Below are 22996 nucleotides of genomic sequence, written 5' to 3'. Positions count from 1 at the left end.
CTACACAGGGAAGGGAAAAAAAATGGGGCAAGATGCACGTGTGTAAAGCGGTGCTGGCTTTTATCTCCCATTGCGCCATACATTCGTATATGGTCCGAAAGATCCCCGTCGCCCTTGAGCGCTGCATCCTTTTATCAACACTTCTATTCACACTTCCTTTTCAACTCAGCACGCTGCATGTGTTGGCCTTCAGAGCATGAGGTCAACATGTATACTCCTCCAGACAAACATGTTATCAAACAATGCAACTGAGGCAGAGGGTTTTCAGAATCAGTAATGGTGGCTGATGTAACTCAAAGTATATTAGCAGAAGGATTGTTCCTTCAACCAATCTGATTTCAAATTCATCCTCAAAAGGCCATGCCACCAGCTGCCACTCAATGATCTTGGCTTTTTTTTTTTTTCCACCCTTTGGTTGGTTGGTTGGTTGGTTGGTTGGTTGGTTGGTTGGTTGGTTGGTTGGTTGGTTGGTTGGTTGGTTGGTTGGTTGGTTGGTTGGTTGGTTGGTTGGTTGGTCAGCGCAAAACTGGTTACAGCCATGTTGAACTAGAAAAACTAGAAAAAAAATGTCTGTTCCGATCTACACATATTAATAAAACATGTAGCAAGTTTTCAAATGAGTAAAACAATGCTTAACTTTTTGATTAGTAGTATAGGAAGTAAGTGGTAATAGCATACTTAGCATAATGTTATGCTATGTTATCGTATGATATGTTATAGTATTGCTATATTATTTGGATATATTTGTCGTGTAGTTTGTGGATGAACACGCAACTATCTAAACTTGGCTGTGTACTGGAAAAACCCATAAACCAATGTTTAAAAATCAAATGATTACCCATTTATAGCGGAGGCACACTATAAGGCAATTATTCACGGCAATAAAAATGGCATAGATGGGTCTCCATCCCAAGCAAGCAACCATTTAACATAAACATTGGAATGATAATGAAAATCTTGCAGGAGCGTATTAGAAACCTGTTGCTATACGGCGGAGCCAAAGCCTCATATTGATTTGTCTCCATGACAAATGTAAAACCTATGACCATGGTCATGCTTTCGTATCTGTCTATAAGATGCATGACAGCTCACCGAGAAAGAAGTATAATATTTGGAATCTTACAGAGAATAGGAGCAGGACGGGCAATCTTAGCTAAATCATCTCAGCCTGTTTGTTTGTTTTGTCAACAACACACTCTTCATTTGGTAATATTGTCGTGGAAAGTGAAAGCATTCTTCTTTGTGATAATTCCATCAAAAGAAGGTCATCCACCAGCTGGAGCACACTGCGTCACAGGTTCGCTGAAAAGGTCAAAACAACTGAGTTTTAAAGGTCAACGTCCTGCAGCGACAGAATATAGCAAAGCGGACGCTCTTGTATCATCTTTTATTTTTGTCTTTAATTCTGGCCTTTAATCGCACCTTAGAGGTTTTTTTTTTTTTTTTTTATATGATCAATCCCCCGTGAACATCGGGCCTACAGCTGCAAACACCATGCTCTTTAGCTCTCAAACAGCCCTCTCCGCCTGTCTCACCTCTTGTTTATTCAAATTTGCCACTCTGGCTGCGGGCTTGCAACACTATAGTCACTAAAAGCTCCTGCAGATTCCTTTCCCTGTCCCCTTAACCCCCCCTCCATGCTTTAACTGTCTATCAGCCAGTGCCACGTGCCACACACATACATGTGGCGCGCACACACACACACTGTCAGAGGAGGAGCAACATACAGTTACTTTCTCCTTGTCTCCAGTTTGTCCATAGAGGTGACAGTAACATGGAGCATATGAAGAGTGCTCATTCACGTCATTGCATACATGTAAGGTGAGATTCTACAGCAAACTTTGAAGGTAAGGGAACTTTTTTTTAAAAATATTTTAGGTAACACATTGTGGTGGTCATCTTATGGAACACCTTGCTATATTCTATATCTCTTCCCCTTGTAGTGATATTTTAATTTTCATTTATTAATTGTATACTTCACTGATTCCCAAAGAAAATCATCAGTTGTATTGCAGAAAATGATCCAATTTCACTTAATTTGTCAGAAATGTATTTATTCAGTACAGATATATTTTTGTTCATCTATTTACCTGTGACATTTCCAGCTGTTTCCTAAAACAATTATGTCATAGCTTCATCTTTTTTGTTCAATCAAACTGGTCCAGATTCCTCAAGTCAATTTGTGAGTGGAACGAGATGATCCTTATTTCGGTATTTGTAATTTTTGTAATATTTTTGTTTTTGGTGTGCCTTGAAAGTTTTCTAAAAGAAAATGGGTGCCTTGTTAAATGTTGTTTTAGTCCCTCACTGTACATCTGGAAAAGAAGTGAACACGTAAACTAGATAAGTGTTTCGGAAAATCGATGGATGGATGATGAGTGAATTATAAACCTTTGTAGTTCAGTATAGAATCTTTTTTTTTTTTACTAGATTGTGACTCAAAAATAAGGGGATTGTGGTGAATTTCTTCTGTGGTGAGTTATCTTTCTAGAATGCACTATTGAAAGTGGCTGGCTTGGGGAAGTAAAAAAATTTCAACACAAAGCTGATTGGAAACAGATTTTGTTCTACCAAATACAACCAATACCAAACAAAGTGTCTCACGCCCACATAAAATACAGAGTTTGTCTTCCAGTCTCCTTGCTTTATACCTGAAGCATATCCTCCATAGGTCTGCAAGACAGCTGTTATCTGATACAGCTTGCTTTCCCATCCTGCAGACCACCTACCTATCATTCATTTCTGATCACAACCCGAACTTTGCCAATCAGTTTGCATTCTTTAGGCATGACCCCAGTCACATGAGAGAAATATGAGTAGAAGGAAAATATACTACAGGATGCTGAATGATTCCCAAAACATTGAAGGTGTCCCTAGAATCTTTTGATATCGTGCCCAGAGGATTCCCAACTGCGGCTCTCCCATCCCTGAACGTCCGAGTACATTCGAGGAATCCCCTGAGTTGCGCGTGGGAAATTAGATAAGTGAAATAAAGTTATGGCTCTCAATCACTGCTGTTTCTTTGGTGCTGCTGTAGCCGCCTCTCTCTTCTGCTTTTGTTTCATTCAGAACAATGTCCACTATTTTGACTTTGACTACACGCACGCATGCACACCTATCCAACTACCACCACCACGATCGCATGTGAAGCCACACCTCAGGCAGATGTGAAATTTCTCAGAGCCGGGACACACTGAGCTAGAAATTGCTGTAACAAAGAAATCTTGCTAACAGGATGATAGACTCTTGAGCAGTTCAGAATCAATATTTATCAAATACCATGACAAAATGTGAAAAAGGTTAACAAAAAGTCGGTCTTAATAAAAGCTGTGTCGTGACCGACCAATCAGAGGATGGAAAAAGAATGACATCAAGGGCCGGTGTTGAATTCTAATAAGAATGAATTTGAAATATGATTGGTCAAATAGTTTATTTTACATAAGCCTATTGATTTTTGAAAGCCCTGAGCATATAACACATTTACGATGAAATCTAATTGGGTCAATAATAGATCCTTATGTCTTCCATCATCCTCGACAAACAAGAAAGTAGTATTGCACTTCAATGTTTACATGCTTCAATCATAATGTTGCTAAACTTGGGAAAAACTGAAATCATTGTTTGTGACTCACATAAACCAAGCAAAAGTGTCATCAGGGAAATGTCTTAGCCAAAAACCTAAAAATCAAATTAGCTTGAATCCAAAAGAAACATTAAGTCATCTACAAAAGATGATGTGACCAGATCTGGCCCCTCACCCGAGTCTTAAGTTTCATACATGATCTAATTTGTTCCTTTGACTTGTCACTTGCAATTCTAGACAAGGTCATGTTCGCACAGCTAGAGACCAATATATAGGCTGGTATATACTATTTGTATTTAAAAAAACAAAAAACTTGCTGCCCTCATATCCCGCCCACTTATTGAATGTGTCCTTTGATGAAGTTGTGTCCATTCACACATGCTCTGATACCTGTAAACATTCCGCTGATTTCAGCTTTTCCTCTCCCCGCTGAAAACTGACGCCAGATCTGACATTTCAACATAGCTATACTCTGATATCTGTTGGTTAAGACTAACCCAAATCTGGTAAAATAGCAAACCCATTGGGTTGAGGATTTGATACATCATGCTGGCTCAAGATTTACATCCAAAGATTTTTTGTTTTTTTTATTGAGGAAAAAACGACCAATAAAACTACCACTAGATAAAGAAAATACTGAGGTAAAGTCACCAAGAATTTTGTTTTTGTAGTAAAAAAAAAAGCTACATTTATTACCAAATATTTCTCAAAATAAGAAGCAACTTCATCCAATACCAATGTACCGTACGATCTTCGACCCACTCTAAAAAGTCTTAAAAGTATTAACCCAACTTCTGGTAAAAAAAAAAAAAATCTGTTCTAATCTATCTACCAAGTGGGTTAGAATCCCACAAGTTTTTATTTTGTTGGACTTTCTGAATCCAAGCCCATCACGGCTACCACTACAATAGGCCAGTCAATTGTATATTGCTGCCTCACCCTGGTGCATCTGCTGGATCTAATTATCTTACAGTTAGGATCCTTGTCAGGGAATCACCCTGAGTAACAATTAGACAGTCCAGTCATGTTGGAGTCATTAGTGACTCAGGAGGAAGTGTGGCGAGAATAGATCATAAAAAAAAATGCACCACCATTTCTGGGAAGTAGGAACCCGACCGGGCTGCAAAATGTTAGATATGTAATAAATAAACAATCAGATTTCATCCTCTTTGCGTTTCCATGTCAATCAAACCTGCCCATGGTCTTAATAAAGCCACTTGGTCAACTGTCAGCTTCTTGTTGGTCAGAGCAAAACCTGTAATAGCGAACTTGGTAATGTGCAGTAATCCAATAGCATCATTGCCTGAGTCTTTTTTTTTTTTTTTTTTCAACTTTGGGGAGTCAAGGAAAAAAGAAGACCAAATTCAACGAACAAGAGAAGTCCAGTTGGTGGATTTTCACCTAGTATGGGTGGTTCCATAAGATCTAACCCTGACTTGCTCCAGTGTAATAACATAAAGAGGAGATGATATGATTTCACGGTTACAACCAGGCCTCCTAAAGCACCATAACTCGAAAAAATTGGACCAGCTATGTTCAGTCTGCAAAAAGATGCTCATGTGATATCTATACATCTACGCTCAACATAATCTAGTTATTGAACATACATGCATGCCATATGTAAAAACACAAACAGTTGTTTGTGGTTTTGCCACGGAATATACTTGCAACTGATCCGTGCCGTAATGAAGATTTACGGGGCTGTAAGAGCAAGAAGGAAACATCTTTCAGGTACAGGAGGATTTTATCATGTGGCCTAATGGAGCCACTTGCAGGACAGCATGCAATGACCCTTGAGTGTCTTTACATTGATTTTATAATGAAAATACATGGCTTTGTCACATTGTTATGTTGGGCATGTTTGGCAGCCATTTTTTTTTAATGCAATCACATCAACCACTTTTGCATTGAAATGGTTGTTTTTGCCTTAGGTGTGCTGTTTACTGTCAGCCTAACAGATTTTTTTTTAAAGATACCATTTCAGTTTATTTTGATTCTCTAAGTGGATGCTTTTATCCAAAGCATCAAAAAGCATGATCACGAGTGTTTCAATGTGTAGTGTGGGCGGGTTTAGTGGACAGTTTTAAGGTTGACTTTAAAAAATAAATAAAAAATAAAAAGAAGAAAATTGTTATTTTGCCCATTAGTAAATTACAATGAACCTGTGTTATCATGAACTAACACACCTCTATTGCATCACAGATACTCCCTTTTAAACTTAACCCTGATAACAATCCAGACGGTCCTTTTTCCTATTTGGCCAGGAGGACAAGATGTCCATGTTGATATACTGGATGGTTTCTGCTTTACAAGGTGGACAAACTGTATTAAGTGAAAATGGTTTTCTTATGTGCTCCAGAGTCTGTGTAGCAATATGATTTGTGATGCCAGTATAGTGCCGCCTGAGGGATCAAAGGTCGTGGGCACTCACTGTTGGTTTTCGGCCTTGCCGCTTTCCTTTGATGTATATTTAAACATGAAAATGTTTGGATATCTGAAATGTTGGTAAGGTACATAATGATAAGTAATGGAAAAAAATTGGTATAAAGAAGGAGCTCAAAAAGCGAGTCAACACAAAATGGCTTGTAACTCAGTGGACACAAAACTAGAGCCCTACAGTATAAATTGTCTATGACTACACAATTGGCCCTCAAACCTGTCAGGGCAGATTCAGTCAGGGTTTACACTTCCAAGTCACTTTAGATGCTTTTTTTTTTTTTTTTTTTTTTTTTAAAGGGTGGTTGCAACATTCATATACTTTGATTTCTTGTCAGACAACCAAGCCTTTTTTTCCCACTATTTTTAGACAGTTATTACTACCTTCTCTCGTTCTAATCTTAATTTAATATCTTCAAACGAGCTTTCTCGATACAGTGAGGTTTGATGTGATGCCTCTAAGACCCTAAAATGAAAGAGACTGTCTTAAAAATTAGCCTGCAAGCTATTGTGAGTGTGTCACGACGATCCCGTTCGAGCCTTGGGGAAGCCTGTGAGCAGGCAGTAGATTAAGTTATGATATCTGCTTCCTATTTATGCTAAAGGGAGGCTTTTCGGAAAAGCGGTTCGTAATGCAGTCTTCTTCCAATCAACATATGAAGATTATCATCTGCTCGAGACTATTACATTGAATAACTACATCTTGTAGGCGGTCAGATCTGAAATGATGTAGTCACGAATATTTGTGTGCTTTCCCGATATGTGAGCGTTCTGTTTTCAAACACAGATGCTTAAGTTTCTATTTACTCACCTGGTCACTGTTCACACATACTCAGTGAAAGTTGGAAAAAACTATCAAACACCTGCCAATGTATTACACCTCATTTTGCATTGGTGAGCTTCAGTTAGGGAGTGTAATAAAGTAGAAATACTTTGTTACTGTACTACAGTTCAATTTAATTATTTAAGGGTTTATTTCTCATTTTTTGTGACTTTAATATGGCACTTTAAAGTGTTATGTATTGTATTTTTTTCCCTTCTTTTATATTTTCAATATGTTCAAAACAAAGACATATCAATCAATCAGTAGTTGAATCAGTACTCCTGCATTTTCTGATTCTTTTTTTTTTTTTTTTAAACGTAAATACCTGTATTTCTGCTTAAGCACATCGTTTGAGTATGTTTGCCACTTCTGGTGATGTTGCAGCTCAATAAAAGAAACCTGTTGGTATTTGTATCTGCAGCCCGAATGATCTGTGACCACATCTGAGAGCGGAGACAATGGAGACTGTGAATACCAGCAGCGGAGGAGACGCCGGCCTCTACTCTGCCAAACCTTACACCACCGTCGAGATTGTACTCATCATTCTGGTGGCAGGATCCCTCAGTCTGGTCACCGTCATTGGAAATATCCTGGTCATGCTCTCTATAAAGGTGAGTTTGTTGTTTTGTGTCAAATAATGGAAAGTCCCAATAATCAAGGAGTAGAACTCATGTCAACTTGCAAAAGATCTGCCTGACAGGTGCCTAAATAGTGTTGACAAGCTGAAGAAGCAGCCCCCATTCCTGTATTTCATTTCTTAGCTCCTTTTCCAGTTCCTTTTGTAAGGTCTCCCACACCAGAGAAGCAATTAGAGAACAAACCTCCAGGCATGTAATCTAATAGAAGGGAGAAAACATACATCATACAAAAAAGATTAGCATCTGACAGCCTGGTCCATGTGGTTTCTCCAAAGGTAAACAGGAACCTGCAGACCGTCAACAACTACTTCCTGTTCAGTCTGGCTTGTGCGGACCTCATTATTGGCGTCGGCTCAATGAACCTGTACACTGTCTATATCGTGATTGGCTACTGGCCCTTGGGAGCGGTTGTGTGTGACCTCTGGCTGGCGGTGGACTACGTGGTCAGCAACGCCTCAGTCATGAACCTCCTGATCATCAGCTTCGATCGTTACTTCTGCGTCACCAAACCTCTGAGCTACCCCGCGCGCCGTAGCACTAAGATGGCCGGTCTGATGATCGCCGCCGCCTGGGTACTGTCCTTTATCCTGTGGGCCCCGGCTATTTTGTTCTGGCAGTTCATTGTAGGTGTTAGAACCGTGCCGCCGGACGAATGCTACATCCAGTTCTTCTCCAACCCAGCGGTTACGTTTGGCACGGCCATCGCGGCTTTCTACCTACCTGTGGCCATCATGATCTATCTCTACTGGCGCATCTCCAGGGCCAGCCGTAGCCGTATGCAGAGGGACAGCAGGAAGACATCGGGAACTAGTATTGTTGAAGCTCACTCCCACAGTCAGGAGGATGTGGCCGAGAACCAGATCCAGAACAACTGCATTCAGAAGATGAGGGAGCAACTCAGAGAGGCTGTGCCAAGAAAGGAGACGGAAGAACTGCAGCAACAGAACGGAAGTTCTCCTTGCAAGGAAGACAAACCGGAGCAGGTGGAACCGGAGGCGGAGAGCGTCCAACCCTCCACATCTACGGAGAGCGAGGTTCCCGCTTCGGTGCTGAAGGGACTGAACGCCATAAGACGAATGAACCAAGCAGATCCAGCTTCCAGGACGACATCTTTGACTGACAGTCAAGCCACAAGGACATTGCTTAAGGTAAACAACTTTAATCCATTCATTTTCACCCAGATTCTGATCACCATAGTATAGGAGTGTCCAACCAACAACCATTTAGCTATTCACAGCACGTTGTCCATTCTTCAGCCCCAAAATGTAGGCCAGCGCTTTTGACTTTTAGCCATGACCGGTCAGCGCTTATATGATACAATCTATTTTCCTCCAGGTGACAAAGCAGAGCGCGGTGGCCAAGTGGCGCAAGAAAAGCACATCCTTGCGTGAAAAGAAGGTGACGAGGACCATCATGGCCATCCTGGTGGCCTTTGTGGTGACGTGGACGCCGTACAACGTGATGGTGCTGATAAACACCTTCTGCTCCGTCTGCATCCCAAACGCCCTGTGGACCATCGGCTACTGGCTGTGCTACATCAACAGCACCATCAACCCAGCCTGCTATGCCCTCTGCAACACCACCTTCAAAAACACCTTCAAGCACCTGCTGCTGTGTCAGTACAAGAACATACGAGCAGTCCGGTGAGGCTGCTATTGATGCAGACTCCAAATGTACACCAAATGTACACTAAATGCCAAAATGTGTGCATGTCTTTGGCAGTGGTACCTTGACTTACGAGTGCCCCGACGTTTTTGTTTCCTAGTTTAACCTGGTTTAGGCCAATACATCCACAATGTCTTTAGGTATCCCACAGGGCTCATTACCAGGGCCTCCTATCATTGTATGGAAATGTGCAATGTAAATACAAGAATAGCTATTCAAGTCTAATTATAATCATCAATTATCTAGATTAAGTACAAGTACAGCAGTATCTTGATTTACAAGTGTCATGAGTTTTTCTCTTAGTCATTTTTATTTGCGTTTGTTGAGCGAGACAGAATTAGAGGTTGAAGTAAATGAAGTAAAAAAAAAAAAAGCAGCATATAAAGTATTATAATGCGGGAAAAGAGAGCCGCGATCAGCGAGACACCTTCAGCTGTTGAATAGGACAAACAGTTAATTACAAAAATACAGATATAACTTCGTAAAAAGAAAATGACAATACAAAAACCGTCTCGCGGTTGCCACTCTGAAATACTTATTTGACACCAATTACTTCTTTCCAATTATTACTTTGCAATTTAGCCTGGGAATTTGTCAACATCCACCAGTATCTTAGGGCATTACAGGCAAGTGCAAAAATATAAACAAAAATAGTTTTTTTTTTTAAACACACTTAAACTTGTTTTAAAATGTCTGCACAGTTGCAATATCCTCCAGCAAAAATCCAATACTCCAAACTGCTCCCCGGCACTTAAGCAGCCCTCTGCTTCAGTGTGTACTCGCTGGAATGGGTCAAATGCAGAGGTCAAATTTCATGTCGGAACAGTTACTGCTGAGCTTAGTTGGGGACCTTCTCTGCCTCTTGCTCTTAATTACATTGTATATTTTCCAATAGTGGTGCCTGCTATGTAGCACAACATAGCACAGCTCAGAAAATGTGCAACTCTATCATAATAATAGTGGGGGGAACACTATTTTACTCATTATGCGTCAAGTATATGGACATCACCATCAACTATGGAGTAGGACACAATGTGTTGGTGAAATGTTTCACCGTGTGTGTGTGTTCATGTTTCCTCTATGTCGAGTGCAGATAGTAAACGAGTCCAAATACATTTACAGTATTAAAAACCTGTATTAGCTGCTTCCTAAATTGATGTTATTGTAAAACGTGTATCCTACTATAAATCGTGGCATGAAAATAAATGTTGTGGCATGTTGAAATAAACCGAATAAATGGATGAAACAGTTTCTGTTATTTGAAAAATGAGCACTGTAAAGTAGAGATCATGGAAAGCAGGGCATGCAACGCTTCAATAGTTGTATAACTCTACATTCAAAGGGCAGCGTGTTTGGACACTATGGGGCAGTTACGCCCTCTAGTGGTAGAAAAACAGTTAACCACTGTTGAGTGTAAGCCGGTGTGAGGCCTTCATTCATTCATTCATTCATTCATTCATTCATTCATTCATTCATTCATTCATTCATTCATTCATTCATCCATTCATTCATTCATTCATGTTTAAAACTAGAACAACACTATCAACCAAAAGGCAAATAAAATACTCCTTCGGTAGATTGTCAGTGATGTGTGGATCAAAATTGAAATATTGATACTTCTAAGTGTTCCAAATTTGAGTCTCAATCACAATATTGAAACTTAAAATACTTTGGATGATTAAGATCATTTAAATCATGAACAGGAACACAGTGGAAAGTAAGCTATTGTGATTGAAATGATACATGGAATGACCTTTTCTGCCACCTCGGTAAGTGTGAAATGTAGCATGCCATGCTATTACCACATTTAATTTTACAAGGCATTATGGAGGGAAAATGTATAGATGTTCAGGCCCAGACCTTCGGTGCCAATAAGAAGAATGTACTACGTTTAATGTAAACATGGCTGCTTGTATTCATTAAGCTTTGTGCTGTGTGATGTTGACAACACAACAAAGTTTGTCTTGGCATCAGCCCAACACTACTGAGAGCAAAAGAGGGCAGCTCTCTGCTTTTATATTTTGCACAAGTAGCAAAAGTGCTCGCGGTGCTTAAATCCACTTACCTGTATCAAGAGCGGCAGCTTTGCAGATGTTCAAAAAGGTAAGTATCCTTTCTGTGACACAGCAAAACGTTCTGCAGGAGCCTGATAATGATCCTGATCAATTGAATCAGGTGTGTTCAATGAGGGGAAACTTCGAAAACATGGAGGAACGCGGCCCCCGAGGACTGGAGTTTGACAGTAGTGCAGTGTTCTCAAGTACAGAAATAGAAAGAAATTAGACAAGCAATTATTTGTCACTTTCCACCAGTGCCCATATGTGCAACAATTTGGTATTTTTTTTTCCTGTGTGTGTTTTTTTCCAACAAGCCGTGTTTAGCGTGTACACACGGCCACCTTTACTAATTAGCCGCTACTTTACAGTGAGAGAAATGCTGTTTGGAGTCAAAACAGCCCTCATGTGCAGTATTTAAGCACTGTTACATCCACTTGAGCAAGAAGTCCTTTAGTTGCAAAGTGAAGTCCCATGGCTGAAGAAAAGCAGTTGAAGGGAACCTCCGGGGAGACCCTGCCTGTGTCTGACCACCACTGTCCTCAAGCGGAACAAGCAGAGGACGAGCGGGGAGAATGCGAAGACACCGCGGAGGAGCTCAAGAGGGGGCCCAACCTGTTACAGATGCTAAAGGCTGCCGAATGCAGGTGGGCCCCCCAACAGGGTCAGGAAAAAGGAGAGGCCGGGACGGAGGAGGTTGTCAGCGAGGCGCTGAAGACTGACATGGTGAGCCACCGGGTGAGCACACACAGTGACCAGTCGTGGGACGTAATCAAGTCATCAAACTTCATGTCCCACCTTAATTAGGTTAGAGTTTTTCCGGGTTTGAGCCCATCGTCTTTCTTTCGGTGTACCGCAAGGGTCATTACCAGATCCCCATTTGGAGATTTGCTATGTAAACACATGATCAGTTATTTACAGGCAGTCCAAATGAACATAACCAATTGCATAAGTAATGGCATGTGTAATCTGCAGAGGTGCTTTTATTGGGGAGTGGACCAAATTATTGGTTTGTTGTGACATAAAATTTGAGGAAATTTTGGTTCCTGTTGAGTGAAACGGTTGAATAAATAGAACAATTAAAGGTAAGGCAAAGTACGCCACTGTTGTCATTAAATCAAACAAACACAATGAAAACACTTGCATGGAGCTGCTGTTGGCCACAGTTCACAATTTCCTGACATTCACAAGACGTGACCAGGGGAAATTTTGCATGAAAGTATGTAATGTAGCCAAGCCATTGCTTGAAGTCACCAGTTTTCTGAAGCTGAGCCGTGATTGATTGTGACCTGAGACCTGGCAATTATGTAATTTTCAGTCGACAGCAAGTGGCAAAATGGCCGCCCCCTGATCTAAATAAAAAACGGTGAATTTTGCTGCTCATATCCCACAAACACAATATTAGTCAAAATGCCGAGTTTAGACTAGTGGAGGCAGAGGCAACATATTAATGCAAAGGAATTTTGGTTGTTGAATACATGACTTGTAATTGTCTTTTGTTTTAGTGTTTTGATGTTTAGTTGGACAATTGACAGTCAACTTTAAATGTTAGAGTCAGCTCGAAGCCTCTTTTTTCCTCCCAGTTATTATCATCATTTTTTTACCCAGCTGATCATTTCAGGTCATTTTATCTTCCATTGTGCCAAAATCTACACCGAGCCTGTTTTTTTTTCAACTTTCCTCATACAAAGACTCCTTTGAGTGTAGCCTGTGCTTTTGCGAGGCGTGTCTGGTTGCTCTGTGAACTTCTACCGTCACATCATGCTGTTAATAAAACAGTGTGTATTGAGCGCCGGCCGCCAAGGTGAAAGCATGAAGAAAGTGTACAGTCTGGTGAATGTGACCAAAGCCAAGGACCAGGATGCCGTACAATACGTCCGCGTCAAGGTAGCTTTTTTTGTTTTAGTTTGTAACGCCTTCAAAATTGACGCAAGTACAATAGTTCTTACTACATTTTTCGATCCTTCTGTGCGTTAATGACAAAATGCATCATTGAATCAAAGTGAATTGATTTTAGGCACCTAAAATCCAAATGGTTTTTATTTTTCAACCTTCACCCTCGCCTGCTTGGGTTTAAAAAGGCAAATCCTCAACTGTTGAGATGTGTTCATTAAATTTACCAACACGCCGCCGCCACGAAGCTCGTGTTAAATATTAAGTTCTTTGACTTTAGTGTGGCCAAATAGGAGAAAACAGAGGCCTCGTTCACTCAACTGGAGCCATATTTGTAATCATTACCAAGAAAAATGCATCACTGAGTGGACTTCATCGATGTTATTGGCTCAAAATAATTTATTTGTAAGCTGAATTGGAGCTGATTTGTGACAATATTGCCTAATTTGGGTCATTTACTAGTTGGGACAAGTTCACAGTTTATTATATTGCATTGTGTTGTGTTTCACCTCACTTAAGTCGTTAAAGTGACCTTGACTAGAGGTCATTTGAAAGCAGTTCACACACATTATCATTTTTGAATGACATATATAATGTTTGTGCATTTGAGATATCTCAAACCAGTGCATTTCAAATACTCAAACAGATATTTAGATATATATTTTGTGACTTACATTGTATACTGTCCAGCTAATAGTATTTTAGAAAGTTGTCAGTGATACTTTGGCATATTGAAAGACAGAGCTCATACATGAGCCAACAACATCCCTTCAGTAACGCAATTTATTAAAAATGAAGCTTTGCATGCATGAGAAAGACCTTCATTCTTTCTGGATTATTTGGCAATTTCAGCTGAAGGTATTTTGTCGTTTTTTTTTTTGTTCCAACAGCAGATACAGTTGACGGAGCAGAAACAAGAATTCAACAAGCGTCCCATCATGGCCGTCCCGCGCCCGTTGTCTCGCTCTGGCTCGCAATCATCCGTTGACAGCCACAATTCAGGTGCGGGAACCAAAATAATTGTCAATAATCATTTAGCATCGTCAAATACTTTTTGAAGATTGTCTATCCCAGGATGATAAAATATTTTTCAACTGGAGCCCATATATGGAAAAATGACTAAATGGGCCTCTTCATTGGTTTCACCTGTACTTTGTTTAAATGTTTATAATTTCTAAATGATTAATGTCATATTGTTGTGAAAGCGCTTGAATGTAAGTCTCCACACTCATCCCATCTTAATTGTTTTATTTAAAATCCATCTTGATTGTCATTGTGTATAAAGGCAAACTGTATGTGGGCCTAACTGTACTGGGTTGTATAGCGGACAGTGCCAATTCTGAAGATGACAACTCACCTAGAAATAAAGTCCAGAAGACCTCCAAGGGCGTCTCGGACTTTTGCATTAAAAACATCAAACAGGCTGATTTCGGACGTCGCGAAATTTGCATTGCAGAGCAAGGTGAGGAGAAGACACTAATTCCACATTTACTTATTCACACGTTCACTCAAACACACTCTCATAACCACAACCACTTTCACGCACACTCGCTTATGCTAAACACACTCATGCATACACACACTTTACTTTTGCTCAGAGATGCCTGCGTTGATGATTCTGAGGAAGAAAGTGGGTAGCGAGAAACCTCTGGCTGGAGCCAAAGTGGTTGGCTGCACACACATCACTGCCCAAACGGCGGTAAGCACCCTCTCCTAAGCTTCGGTCACAAAGTCACAGAAGATTGAAATGATGAGCTTGTCTCAAACTGCTAGTGAAGTCTTGAATGTAATTTCTTCTATGTGTGTATGTTTTCCAGGTTCTAATCGAGACACTGTCAGCGTTGGGGGCTCAGTGCCGTTGGGCCGCCTGTAACATCTTCTCCACCCAGAATGCCGTAGCCGCTGCTCTGGCTGAAGGAGGTAGGCCACACGATGCTCGGACTCTTTGTATCGTTTCCAAGCACCGGCTGTCTTCTTCATACTGTTATTTCCTGTAATGCATCTTCGCCTGCCCACTCAGGCACATCCGTGTTTGCATGGAGAGGCGAGTCAGAGGACGACTTCTGGTGGTGCATCGATCGCTGCGTTGGTGCTGAGATTTGGGAACCCAATGTGGTACAACAGACTCTATTAATGTACCTCTTAAAATAGTCTTACCTTTGAATTCCTTCTATGGAATCGCAAAAGCAAATCAATTGAAAGTCAAGCAAACAAGTTCAACATCAAATTGCCAAATGATGATTTCAAATGACCTGACCAAAATAGAATTTAGAAATATACATTTTAATCTATTCATACTAACTTCCAATGACATTTATTGACGTTTGTATTTAATATTAAATTATTACATTGCATTTATATGTGATTTTAAAATTATTTTTATTATTAGTCTGTGTTGAAAATTATTTTAGAAAACGGTTTTGCCCACTCTACCATTTTAACTCTAATGGCCAGCGTCAAAATTCTTGAAAATAAATGTTTGTCAGAAGTGGGATTCGAACCCACGCCTCCAGGGGAGACTGCGACCTGAACGCAGCGCCTTAGACCGCTCGGCCATCCTGACAGTTGACGAGCAACCAAACCACAACAGTCAATAACATACACACATACAGTGGGGTGAAATTGTTAAATGAGTGCTTCGAATTAATTTGAATCAAATGGTTAAAATTTTAAAACACATTAAGATACATACGATTTAATTGTTTTTTTGTTATTAAAGAAAACTAGAAGCTTGTTTTGATATGTTTCATGTTATAGAATGAACCCCACCACCCCTTTTCTCAATCATTTACCATGTGAAGCCCTACTTTTCCCTCACTCGCGATAGTTGAAGATCTGCGATGATGGGAAAAAACCCATTTCCGTAAAACCTGTTCAGAAACCCATTAAAAATGATCACTTAAGAATTGATGATATAGTGAATTTGCAAACAATCAAGTACCCTTAGCTGATGTTTTATCGTTGTAGGTTTAGTCTACTTAACTGTCACGAAAAACACCCGTCTCTTCTGTGTGACCAGATTCTAGATGACGGTGGTGACCTGACCCACTGGCTCTACAAGAAGTACCCCAACCTGTTCAAAAACATACGAGGCATTGTGGAGGAAAGCGTCACGGGAGTGTATCGGTTAGTTCAAGTTAAATTCAGTTAATCCCCGCTATTTCTGACCTGTGACCCATTGACCCTTCAAAACTCATAACTGCTCATAACTCAAGGCACACATAAGTCAAAGTACCTCTATCAAGCACTAAATATGTAGACAGAGATTTGCTTAACTGTCTCATGTGGCACATTAAAGCTTATGTTTGCATCAGCTTATACCAGCTGTCCAAGGCCGGCGAGTTATGTGTTCCCGCCATAAACGTCAACGATTCGGTGACCAAGCAGAAGTTTGACAATCTCTATTGTTGCAAGGAGTCTATATTGGATGGGTGAGTATGGAAACACACACGCACACACACTTAAATAAATGACTGTGCTGCTTTCAGGTTGAAGAGAACCACAGACGTGATGTTTGGCGGCAAGCAGGTGCTGGTGTGTGGATATGGTGGGGTCAGTAAATCACGAGCATGTGTTTGGTAGGCCAGTGATTCCCAACCTATAAAAAAAAAAAAGAAAGAATATCCAAAAATCCCCACGTAATCCTTTTATTATTTGTTGATGGCATTTAGTAGATCTGACAGGCTCTCGGTTTTCCCTGATATTAACAGTACTATTAATATGTTCTTCACTTACGGATAGGATTTTTAGTTTTAGCAAGGATATAGTGTATTACAAAGCATTTTGTTTTTATTTATAATTTGTAGAGCATGAAAATTGGGTGACCTGTTGTCCAGGAAATTAAAGAATGAGAATGGGCACCATAGAGAATCTTGGCCTAGAGTGCCACATTGACTCAGACTGAGCATTCCAAATAATTTCCTGCTCCAGGTTGGCAAAGGTTGCTGCGCAGCCCTGAAAGCATTGGGTGCTGTCGTATACGTGACAGAGGTGGACCCCATCTGTGCCATCCAGGCCTGGTATGCTAAACTGTGAACACGAGAACGTTTCCTACCAAGCAACCAGGAAATAACCAATTGAACGCCTCTACTTCATTTTTTTTTATAGCATGGACGGCTTCAGAGTGAGCCAGCTGAGTGAGGTGGTCCGACACGTTGACGTGATCATCACCTGTACAGGTACACATAAACACCAATGTTATATAGACATGGCCCCCGATTCCAATATAGGCTATGACAAATTCTTTTCCTCAAGTCATCATTTCTCATTTGCAGAAATTCCCTGTTTGTTTTCCCACACAGGTAACAAACACGTGGTGGCCAGGGAACATCTGGACAGGATGAAGAATGGCTGCATTGTCTGCAACATGGGACACTCCAACACGGAGATAGATTTGGTATAATTTGATATTGAGGCGAGAGGTGAAGTACAACTCTCGGCTGGTCTCCGGCATGCCAGAATTTTACTAATCTAATTCAAATACATGATAATTGTGAGCAGATCACAAAAGACATGTTTTGTTCTACTAAACAGGAAATATTGCTGACATCATCAGTGACGACAAATTTAAAATGTGACTGGTTCAGATCAGCCAGCAGCACTACTCATTCCAAAGGTCCTGAACAGATTATAATGACATAGCAACACATGAAGTCTGATTGGACCCAAAAACAAAAACCAGCCACATCACGGACAGGAAGCAGTGTTGTCGAGTACGATGTAAATTGCATGTCAGTGCATCTGATTGTTGTGTTCTGTCAGGCGAGTCTACGCACTGCAGAGCTGCGATGGGAGCACGTGAGACCTCAGGTGGACCACGTCGTATGGCCGGATGGAAGGAGAATCGTCCTACTGGCCCAGGTGAGATATACCAGCTAGAATAGAAATCCCAAAAGCAGATCACACCCAAGGACCAATGCCTCCAGTTTGGTAATAGGTGCATCACTATCGATTTGTATATTGTTCAAACTGAGCAATGGCCATCCGTATCGCTCTTTTATTTTCTCTTCAGGGTCGTTTACTGAATTTGAGCTGCTCCACTGTGCCCTCTTTTGTCCTCTCTGTCACTGCCACCACTCAGGTATGTGGCACATTTACTGCTCTTTATTCAGTGGACAAAAGTACTGGGACACAAATAGTGGACTAGTTTTCTACTTAAATGAATTCTTAGAAGTGGGTCAAAAAGTTGGAGACTATGGCATAACATCACTTTGAGGAAAGCAAGATTGTGGTGCTCACGTAGTTCTCGAAAAGTTTGCGTGCTACAAGCTGTTAAATTTTCGCTTATAATCTTTAGCATTAATGACTCAAAACAAGCTAACGTACATTTGTATTTTCTGCGGTATTAAACTCTTAAATCAAAACAGAAGTGTCCATGTTATTTTTTTTTTTTTATATAAAGGTGAATGTTGACAATTAGTGTTAAAAAAAAAAAAAAAATGTGGAATTTCGACTGTCACTCATAACTGTTCAGGCTCTGGCCCTCATTGAGCTGTACAACGCTCCAGAAGGACGCTACAAACGGGATGTCTACTTGCTGCCAAAAAAGATGGGCAAGTGCTTTGATGATAACTGATATGAATACAAAATGTGGCAAATTTTAAATTTCAATTTTCACAGATGAATACGTGGCAAGTCTTCACCTCCCTGGTTTTGATGCTCACCTCACCGAGCTGACTGATGAACAGACCAAGTACTTGGGCATTGGCAAGCACGGACCCTTTAAACCTAACTATTATAGGTGACATATACACACACACAAGTTCAAACATTTAATTTTTACTACTTTTTATGGCTCATTAAACCCTTTTTTGATACAGGTATTGACTCCCTGGACTACCAAGATGATCTTTTTATGTTGTGTTCTTATTTTAAATATTCTTTTAAAACCTACTGTAAACATGGCTGACTATTCACCATTGTTGGATTGTCCAGTTTTTGACAGAATTTAATTTTCTGTTTGTACATTTAGCACAATCGAGATGATAATAATAATAGGTTATAAAAATGTATTGTGAATGTTTTTCGTTTTTATTCAAAATAGTTCGCAGGTTTGTTGAATTTTAACATGACACATGTAGCACACAAAATATAACTAATGCATTTTATGTTGTTTTTTTTGTCACAGGGAAATTGGAACAGTAGAACATTAAATGACCAAGTGACTAATTTGTAATTTTTAATGAGGATATTCTACTTTGGCATATATTTGATAATTAGAATCAAAGAGGTCATTGAAGTCATTCCTTCACAACACCAGAAAAAAAAAAAATTACTACTTTCTTTCCATATACTATGACTATATAATGACACTCAAATGCTCACATGACTGAAACAAATGCTCCTTTTAAAAGCTTTTCTCCATCACTGAGCTGCCGGTCCCTAAATTGGGTTACACCAGCTCAGTTTTCGCATCTTTCCGCATCCTCGTCAATCATACGTATTCAAAAGTGATTTAACATCATTAAGTCGGGCAGAGGGTCGTGAGCTTCTTCGTAGAGGAAATTACATTACTGCTGATTTTCTTTTAGCCCCTTTGACCAGCTTCTAAAACACAAAATGAATATTGGTCTTGGAAAACACAAGGGTTGGAATTAGGGTTGGGTTAGGATTAAGTCATGTGATGTCATCATCACCATCAGGTATCCTCAATTGTTACATTATTATCTGTCTGTGATGATGAATTACAGATAAAATATTTCCAGAATTCCCTCATTCAGAGTCTCGTGGCCCAGCATTTAATGAGTACAGTGTTAATACAAGGCTAGTTCTCCAGTAGTCCTGAGATGGCATCTGTAAAGCCCTCACTCAAATTCCCCTGGGGTCGCTTACATAAGCTGCATAACTCTATCAATCAAATTTGGCCACAAAGAAAAGAATGTGACTGACTGGAACTCTGTTGCTATCTCTCCATCCGTCTTTTTTGGACAAGTCTAGAACAACCAGATCCTTCCAAGTCACTCGACTTCTACCATTTCCAAACACCGCGAGAGAAGCCGTGCAACGGCACAGTTTCAGGTTGCATCCTCTCAGACATCCAGCGCGTGGCCACCCCCACGGGAAAAACAAATTCAGATCTGTAAGAAGGCCGACGTAATCGATGAGCCTCGCTGGCGGTGTATCATTGAATGCCTTGACATAGATACCAAGAGCTAAAACAAAAACATAAGTGTGGATGAATGTCCATCTTGTCCTATATTGGCACCATACATGACTGCTCACGCAGAGACATACAAAGCAACCATGTGCTAGTGCCAAAATGGGCAAAGTAGATCAGGCGCACTTGATCGATGTTGGACAGAGGGATACTGGTGAAGGTTCTGTCTCAACTCGGTTTATGGCCCGTTGATCATTCACTGGTCGTCTGTTAAAGACAGTGAATATTACCAGTGCCATAAACAGAAGAGGAGGAGATACGTGAAGCGGTTACGAACAATTTATTCGGATTTTAATATATATATATATATATATATATAGTTATACGGTTGTGACAACAGGTCTGCCTCTCAGATTGATTCTGGCTGAGGGGAATGATGTGCTAAGTGATTTTTGAGACGCTTCAAATGGCTCCCAAAGCAGGGTCTCATCTTTCTGTTTCCGGATGAGATCAATAGAGTAAAAAGCTTGAGAGGGACAGCGAGCGAGACAGAGAGAGAGAGAGAGAGAGATGACATCTCGCTTGCTATTTGTGCTGAGTGATAAACAGTCTGCAAGGAAGCTGATGATGATGATGAGGAATCATCAAGAGGGAAATAAAATGTATTCAAGTCCTCCTCAACAAGGCTAGAGTGGATGCTAAAGTATTTTTTTTTAAAAAAGGATTATAATATTTATGGAGCTTCACATTTGACAAGACAAAATGATATTTGAAGAGAAATAGCATCATCATTAGTTCATTTCTTTACATTCTTACCTTGTACAGATCATTTCAGTTTGAGAATGGAGCACATGACTTGTGTGCGCTCCAAAGGATTTTCTTAGCTGCTAATGATCTTAACCCAGTGGAAGGATAGTAATCCACGATAGTCTTTTAGATTTGGTGCACTCCTATTGTTACTATCGAGGCAAAACTGCAGAAGTTGACAAATGTGTGTCAGTAGTTTGATTAGTGCCAAAACATCTATTAACATTACTAATCTATTAACTTTAAAAATGTGCAAATATTTGAATTTTTTTTTTTTTCATTTTTACACAATTAAAACATTGTCAAGTGGTGTAATTGTCTACCATTTTATTTTAAAAGATCCAACTGATTAGTTTAGCACTTTAGTTTAAACAAATACAGATATTTTTTCAGTGTAGTAAGAATTTTTCTAGTGGCTCTCTGGCTCTCTTCGAGTTGTATATGAAATAATCAAACAATTAAATGTTAAAACTATGCATCATATTAGGTATTCTAAGTTTTTTTAAGTCCAGGATAGTACATTTGTTGAAGACATTAGTTGCATTTAAATGTGAACTACGATGCACCATGTCAATTTAGTCATGATTAATCAATGTGTAACTTATCTAACCATGTGCAATAAATGTTAATGGAATCATTATTTCACAAGTCTTTGTTATGTTCTTATTTTAGAGCAAAGTGTCAAGTCAATGTTGACATTACAGATCTGCATGATTGTTTGAGTGAAAAAATCCGTGCGTAAAACAAGTTTACCATTGTCCATGGAGCGGGGTTGACGTCCTCCTCCCGACGAGTCCATGGCGCTTCGTTCTCCTGCAAAGGTTGTCTGAACACCCAGCCTTCCGTCCTCGTTATGGATCCTCCCTGGGATTACTCACCTGCTGTCCGTGATCATTGGATATATTGCGCGCAGGTTTGGGAGAGAGAGAGAGAGAGAGAGAGAGAGAGAGAGAGAGAGAAAGAGGTAGAGAGAGAGAGAGGTAGAGAGAGAGAGAGGTGAGAGAGAGAGAGAGAGAGAGAGAGAGAGAGAGAGAGGTAGAGAGAGAGAGAGAGAGAGAGGTAGAGAGAGAGAGAGAGAGAGAGGTAGAGAGAGAGAGAGAGAGGTAGAGAGAGAGAGAGAGAGAGAGAGAGAGAGAGAGAGAGAGAGAGAGAGAGGTAGGTAGGTAGGTAGAGAGAGAGAGAGAGAGAGAGAGAGAGAGAGAGAGAGGTAGAGGTAGAGAGAGGTAGAGGTAGAGAGAGAGAGGTAGAGGTAGAGAGAGAGAGGTAGAGAGAGAGAGGTAGAGAGAGGTAGAGAGAGAGAGAGAGAGAGGTAGAGAGAGAGGTAGAGAGAGAGGTAGAGAGAGAGAGAGAGAGAGAGAGAGAGAGAGAGAGAGAGAGAGAGAGAGAGAGAGAGAGAGAGAGAGAGAGAGAGAGAGAGAGAGAGAGATGACTGTTGCATACTTTTAACAAGCTGTGTACGTATGTCTATATATATATTCCATTTCCTTTTTGTAATCAGCAACACTAGCATTGCATTAAAACCGTGTGATATTCTATTATGGTGCCTTAAGATACGAGTTTAGGGGCGTACAGTATACTCATCCCTGAAGTTGTAGTTTGTAGTCGTAACTGCTTGTAATGATGCCCTCCAGTGGACCAATGGGGAACAGCAGTCTCGTCAAACAATACTGAGCTCTTCGTTCGGTTTACGACGCTAATGCTCCAATTTACGATGTAAACGGGTCCATCTAATACAAGTACAGTGCAGAGGTAACTGAACGGATGTTGAGATTGTAGAAAACCAACAAAAAAGTCCAAATACATATTTATAAGTCTAAATGTCTGTTATGAAAATGACACCTACAGATTGTATTATTATAGCTTTTTTTTTTATTTCTTTCATGGTACAAGAGGACATGTATTACTTTTGTGTTAAAAAAAAAAAGAGGAATATCTGGACTTGCATCTTGAACAAAGGAGCATAACTGACCCCTAAAATTTAAATAAACACAGAAAAAATAA

General features: G+C 40.2%; 2 protein-coding genes, 2 long non-coding RNA genes and 1 other non-coding gene across 13 annotated transcripts; 2 read left to right on the top strand and 3 right to left on the bottom strand.

Moving 5' to 3' along the window:
• Positions 1-438: 438 nt before the first annotated feature.
• Positions 439-11264, bottom strand: LOC147055781 (uncharacterized). Its single transcript, XR_015066400.1, has 3 exons — positions 11211-11264; positions 1124-1302; positions 439-555 (listed from the first exon to the last, which is right to left on the bottom strand). It is a non-coding gene; the product is annotated as an uncharacterized LOC147055781 (long non-coding RNA).
• Positions 7301-10354, top strand: LOC147055782 (muscarinic acetylcholine receptor M2-like). Its single transcript, XM_085914175.1, has 3 exons — positions 7301-7453; positions 7756-8628; positions 8816-10354. The coding sequence occupies exons 1-3, from the start codon at positions 7301-7303 to the stop codon at positions 9125-9127; spliced, it is 1338 nt and encodes a 445-aa protein (XP_085770301.1). The 3' UTR covers positions 9128-10354.
• LOC147055779 (S-adenosylhomocysteine hydrolase-like protein 2) lies at positions 10814-21552 on the top strand. 8 transcript variants are annotated; one of them, XM_085914173.1, is made up of 17 exons: positions 10814-10914; positions 13983-14094; positions 14417-14554; positions 14691-14791; positions 14910-15012; positions 15113-15207; positions 16112-16218; positions 16407-16523; positions 16581-16644; positions 17023-17111; positions 17200-17270; positions 17394-17488; positions 17854-17952; positions 18104-18172; positions 18566-18644; positions 18712-18832; positions 18912-21552. In XM_085914173.1, the coding sequence occupies exons 1-17, from the start codon at positions 10882-10884 to the stop codon at positions 18916-18918; spliced, it is 1500 nt and encodes a 499-aa protein (XP_085770299.1). In that variant the 5' UTR covers positions 10814-10881; the 3' UTR covers positions 18919-21552. The 8 variants fall into 8 exon arrangements, 6 of the variants coding, with proteins under 6 accessions (XP_085770299.1, XP_085770300.1, XP_085770297.1 ...); XM_085914174.1 differs by lacking the exon at positions 10814-10914 and adding an exon at positions 11221-11248; XM_085914171.1 differs by lacking the exon at positions 10814-10914 and adding an exon at positions 11392-11925.
• On the bottom strand, positions 15573-15655 carry trnal-cag (transfer RNA leucine (anticodon CAG)). Its single transcript has one exon. It is a non-coding gene; the product is annotated as a tRNA-Leu (tRNA).
• Positions 16385-21857, bottom strand: LOC147055778 (uncharacterized). Of its 2 annotated transcripts, XR_015066399.1 has the most exons (4): positions 21749-21857; positions 17868-17966; positions 17147-17262; positions 16385-16690 (listed from the first exon to the last, which is right to left on the bottom strand). It is a non-coding gene; the product is annotated as an uncharacterized LOC147055778 (long non-coding RNA). The 2 variants fall into 2 exon arrangements; XR_015066398.1 differs by lacking the exon at positions 16385-16690 and having other exon boundaries at positions 16732-17262.
• Between the last annotated feature and the right edge of the window lie 1139 nt (positions 21858-22996).

This window comes from Syngnathus leptorhynchus, chromosome 6 (genome assembly GCF_054491065.1).
Source record: "Syngnathus leptorhynchus isolate UIUO chromosome 6, UIUO_Slep, whole genome shotgun sequence".
NCBI classification, from domain to species: domain Eukaryota; kingdom Metazoa; phylum Chordata; class Actinopteri; order Syngnathiformes; family Syngnathidae; genus Syngnathus; species Syngnathus leptorhynchus.
This window is presented reverse-complemented; position numbering and strand designations above follow the sequence as displayed.

Bases quoted from the DNA above. Each gene is read 5' to 3' on its own strand.
- LOC147055782 (XM_085914175.1), top strand. From the start codon at position 7,301: ATGGAGACTGTGAATACCAGCAGCGGAGGAGACGCCGGCCTCTACTCT. The intron at 7,454-7,755 runs GTGAGTTTGTTG...GTTTCTCCAAAG, and splicing joins TGGTCATGCTCTCTATAAAG to GTAAACAGGAACCTGCAGAC. The intron at 8,629-8,815 runs GTAAACAACTTT...ATTTTCCTCCAG, and splicing joins CCACAAGGACATTGCTTAAG to GTGACAAAGCAGAGCGCGGT.
- LOC147055779 (XM_085914169.1), top strand. From the start codon at position 11,674: ATGGCTGAAGAAAAGCAGTTGAAGGGAACCTCCGGGGAGACCCTGCCT. The intron at 14,095-14,416 runs GTGCGGGAACCA...TGGGTTGTATAG, and splicing joins CGTTGACAGCCACAATTCAG to CGGACAGTGCCAATTCTGAA. The intron at 17,271-17,393 runs GTACACATAAAC...TTTCCCACACAG, and splicing joins CGTGATCATCACCTGTACAG to GTAACAAACACGTGGTGGCC.